This window comes from Sinocyclocheilus anshuiensis, unplaced genomic scaffold (genome assembly GCF_001515605.1).
Source record: "Sinocyclocheilus anshuiensis isolate Anshui unplaced genomic scaffold, SAMN03320099.WGS_v1.1 scaffold1484, whole genome shotgun sequence".
In the NCBI taxonomy this organism is placed as follows: Eukaryota; Metazoa; Chordata; class Actinopteri; order Cypriniformes; family Cyprinidae; genus Sinocyclocheilus; species Sinocyclocheilus anshuiensis.
In genome coordinates this window covers 72841-77029 of record NW_015537989.1, presented here as the reverse complement: position 1 = coordinate 77029, position 4189 = coordinate 72841, and the positions used below count along the sequence as shown (strand labels likewise).

General features: G+C 35.4%; 1 protein-coding gene across 1 annotated transcript in view; it reads right to left on the bottom strand.

Annotated features, from left to right (window-relative positions):
- Positions 1-1311: 1311 nt before the first annotated feature.
- Positions 1312-4189, bottom strand: part of LOC107675009 (stonustoxin subunit beta-like) — an 8973-nt gene continuing 6095 nt past the window's right edge. The window contains exons 4-5 of the mRNA XM_016469192.1: positions 2305-2351; positions 1312-2223 (exon numbers count right to left, since the gene is read on the bottom strand). Coding sequence (XP_016324678.1) covers positions 1694-2223; positions 2305-2351 — 577 coding nt within the window. The 3' untranslated portion in view covers positions 1312-1693. The remainder of the gene's footprint in view (positions 2224-2304; positions 2352-4189) is intronic.

Sequence of the window (4189 nt, the reverse complement as noted above, 5' to 3'; positions counted from 1 at the left end):
TAGAATAAAATGTTTTTGTTTACAAGCAGATACCCTGTTCTTTTGATGTTTTTTATGTTCAGATATTCATGTAACAAAATATATTCAAATTAATACCTAAATAGGGACATAGTAGTATACTTAAAGTATGATGTAAAGTTCACTTAAAGAAAACTTACGAGTATACTTGCAGTATAAAGCTACTAAACTAGTAGTTTACTGAGACTATACTTCAAAGTGTACTAAAAATGCTACAAGTATTTAATTAGTAAACTATCAGTATACCTATAAGTTCGCTTTTAGTATAGTTGCAGTACAAACTAAAAACATAGATGTAAACTAGTTGTGTACTCAAAGTTTACTACTGTTATACTTAAAGTATACTTTTATATACTAGAAAGTGGGCCAATTTAGTCCCAAGGAGTATTGAAATAGTACACTTACAAGTATACTACTAGTACACTGATATTTGTATACTTACTACATGAAGTATGCTTAAAACTATACTTCAACTTTACTTAAGTATACTTACTAAAATAAACTTGAAGTACAGTATAAGTAACGTTGTTGTGTCAACCTCTTGACAAAGTTCCCTGTTAGCTGAGAAGGATGTTCAATGTTGTTCTAAGAATGTTTTCTCTCGTTATTAAGAGAACATTAAAAAAACCTTCTACAAACAACGTGTAAATAACATTTTTGTCTAACCATTTGAGAACATCATTAAAGACCAGATAACTTTGAACAAACATTATATTAACATTACTGGAGGAATGTTTGTTTATAACCTTGAGAGAACCTTGAGAGAACGTTGGCCAAAGCTCTGAGAACGTTCCCCGTTAGCTGGGGAGGTTTCATTAGTGAGGAAGGAGATTTTACATGCATATGCTTGTGTGTGTGTGTGTGCATGCTTGTAAAGATAAGGTGCATATTAGGATAACGTTATGATGATTTAAAATGTTTTACCTTAAAACAACACTGATTGTAATGTTTTGATTTGATAACTGATATGATGGTTTGTTTATTCTTGTGATCCACGATGGTACAATGTTGCATGAGAGCAACAGCTGGATATGAAATGTTACTTTTTATTAAATATGAGATGTGCAATACAATAAACATAAACATAACATACAATAAAACTAGATAAATCTGGTTGTTCAAGTGTTTGTTTAAAGGCATTGATGTTGTCAATAAATATATTTATTTTTTCTGCATGAAAATGTCAAATTTTTCAATTTGTCCGTTGTGGTACAATGTTGCCTTAAGGCAACATACTTTTAAAAAAAGTAAATAAATAAAAAATAAATAATGATTGATATAGTTAAAATGACCAATTTTAAGCTGGAAAAACATCACAAATAATTTTTCCTCATTGATATCATATTGCGTACCATTTGCAATTTGAGCATGTTATTGTAGTTTACGGTCCGAGTGTATTTTTCCTATTACATTTGAAATGTGTTATTTTGGTTTATGGTCTTGACTCTTTGGCTGTTGTTTCCATTAATGGTAAACGTGTGGCATCCTATGCTGCCATGCATTTCACTGGGGTTTTTTTTGTTCATAAATCTTTTTCAGTGTAGCTTTTTTCTTGCAACTGTAACTAGGCTAGGCATTCAAGTTTAAATTGTGAGAAAATTACAACTGTAAGATTAGGACTCTGAGGTTAAAATGTGCTTCCATATGAGTCTCTGAGGTTTCTCACAGAAGGCTGTTAATTCTCACACAGAAAAACTGAACAATCAGGATAAACTACAATTCCAGCATAGAGGGGTTCAGTGAGTGTGGTGTTGAATGTGTGTATGTGTGTGTGTGTGTGTGTGTCATAGACACAGTAGAAGGACAGAGACCCAGCAGACCAGTCCAGATACACTCCTACTCTATTAGAGCGGGGAGTAGGGGCAGGAATGTCAGTTGTCTTATTATTGTACCAAAAAGTGTACAAGTTATCACTACAATAAAGACTCCATGACATTTCATTCCGTCCAAACCTACAGTTACTTCCTCCTTTCCTGCAGATTCTTTTATATGTCATTGCTACATGACCTGAGCCGCTCCATTCAACCTCCCAGTAACAGCGTCCAGTCAGACTCTCTCTGCACATAACCTGCTCACAGTTCTCAAATCTCTCTGGATGATCAGGATATTGTTGATGCTCTTTCTTGCATGTTGCTCTTTTGTTCTTCTCAGACAAGATGAGTTGAGTGTGTGCTGTGTTTGGATCCAGTGTGAGATCACAGGCATCTAAACACAGAAAGACTGATCAGAACATCTGACATAATTAAATATGCACAGGTGTGTATGTGTGTTTGTGTGTGCGTGTACATTTTCTCAGTCCTGGTCTGATCCTGAAATGTCCTCCATGGTCCAGACTAAAGAGAGACAAAAACATACACACCAACAAATAATGTTCAATAAGGTGATAACTACTGTTAAATTAAATGGACTTAATAATAATAATAAACTTTATTTTATCAAGTGCCTTTAAAAGCAGCTTCTCAATGTGCTAACACAATATAATCAATACAATAAAAACAATACCAGATCAACAAGCAAATGCAAGTTTTAAAAAATATGTCTTAAGTTGAACTTTAAAAATATTGTAATTCTGAACTTCCCTAAATTCAAGAGGCAAAGAATTCCAAAGGACAGGAGCATAGAAAGAGAAAGCCCTATCACCCATTGATCTTAGATGTGTTTGAGGAACAACCAACAAGTTAGACAGAGAGGAACACAATCTATGACTAGGAGAGTACAGATGTAACAATTCTGTAAGGTAATGTATTGCCAGGCCATGTAATGCTTTAAAAGTAAGCATAATAATTTTAAAATCCACTCTAAACCTGACTGGGAGCCAATGCAAGGATTGTAACACTGGAGTAATATGACTGCCAATCCTAATCCCAGTTAAAATCCTGGTGGCTGAATTTTGTACATATAGCAACTTCTTAAGTGTAGATTTAGAAACTCCGGCTAAAAGACCGTTGCAATAGTCTAACCCAGGGGTTTTCAACCTGTGGGGCACGCCAGCACCTGTCAAGGGGGGCGCGAGCATCAGTTAATCCAGAGTGGTCTAACCGTGAGACGACAAAGGAATTTATCAGCATTTCCGTGACTAAAATTTAACATAGGGCATAATCTTGTGATATTTCTGAGGTGGAAAAAAGGTTTTAACAGTACTCTGGACAAAAGAATCAAAAGACAGACTTGCATCAAAAATAACTCTGGATTTCCAAAACAGAGCCATCAAGAGTCGGGGACAGAGAACCAGCTTTAGAAATTTAATGAAGGGAACCAATGAGCATAACTTCAGTTTTACCACCGTTCAAACACAATAAATTATTACTCATTATTATTTTAATCTCAGTAATTCAGTCAGACAAATAAGCAATGTCAAGGCATTTTTAATGAGGTTTTGGATGTCTATAAATCTGCGTATAGTTGCCATACAAATGATAATGAAGGCCGAGCGATCTCAAAAGGTGATATAAAAGTGACAAATAAATGTTAAAAAGTAGAGGGCCTAAAACCGACCCCTGAGGGACACCAGTGGAGACAGAGCTAATCTCAGACCTACAACCACCCATAGAAACGATCTGGGAGCGGTCAGTAAAATAAGACTTCAACCACTTCAAGGCAGTCCCGGACACACCAAACACTCTTTCAAGACGAGTAAGTAAAAGACTGTGATCTACAGTATCAAATGTGGCTCTTAGATCAAGAAGCATAAGAATAGATGTTGCACCAGAGTCAGAAGCCATCAACAAATCATTGGTGACTTTGACCAAAGCCGTCTCAGTACTGTGAAATTTACGAAAACCCAACTGAAGAGGTTCAAAAAGATTATCAACTGTGAGATGATTACACAAATGAGAGGCAACAATACCCTCAAGTAATTTTGCCAAAAACGGGAGATTTGAAATAAGGCGAAAGTTATTGAAGTCGTCCAATGCAACATTTTCTTTTTTAGGTACACGGGTTACAGCAGCAATCTTTAATGCTGCTGGAACAACCCCAGTCTGTAAGGAATCATTTATAATACTGAGGACAGCAGGACACAAAGCATCAAAGCAAGATTTAAAGGGGTCATATGATGCTATTTCTATTTTTCCTTTCTCTTTGGAGTGTTTACAAGCTCTTGGTGCATAAAGAAGATCTGTAAAGTTGCAAAGACTAAAGTCTCAAATCCAAAGAGATATTCTTTATAAAA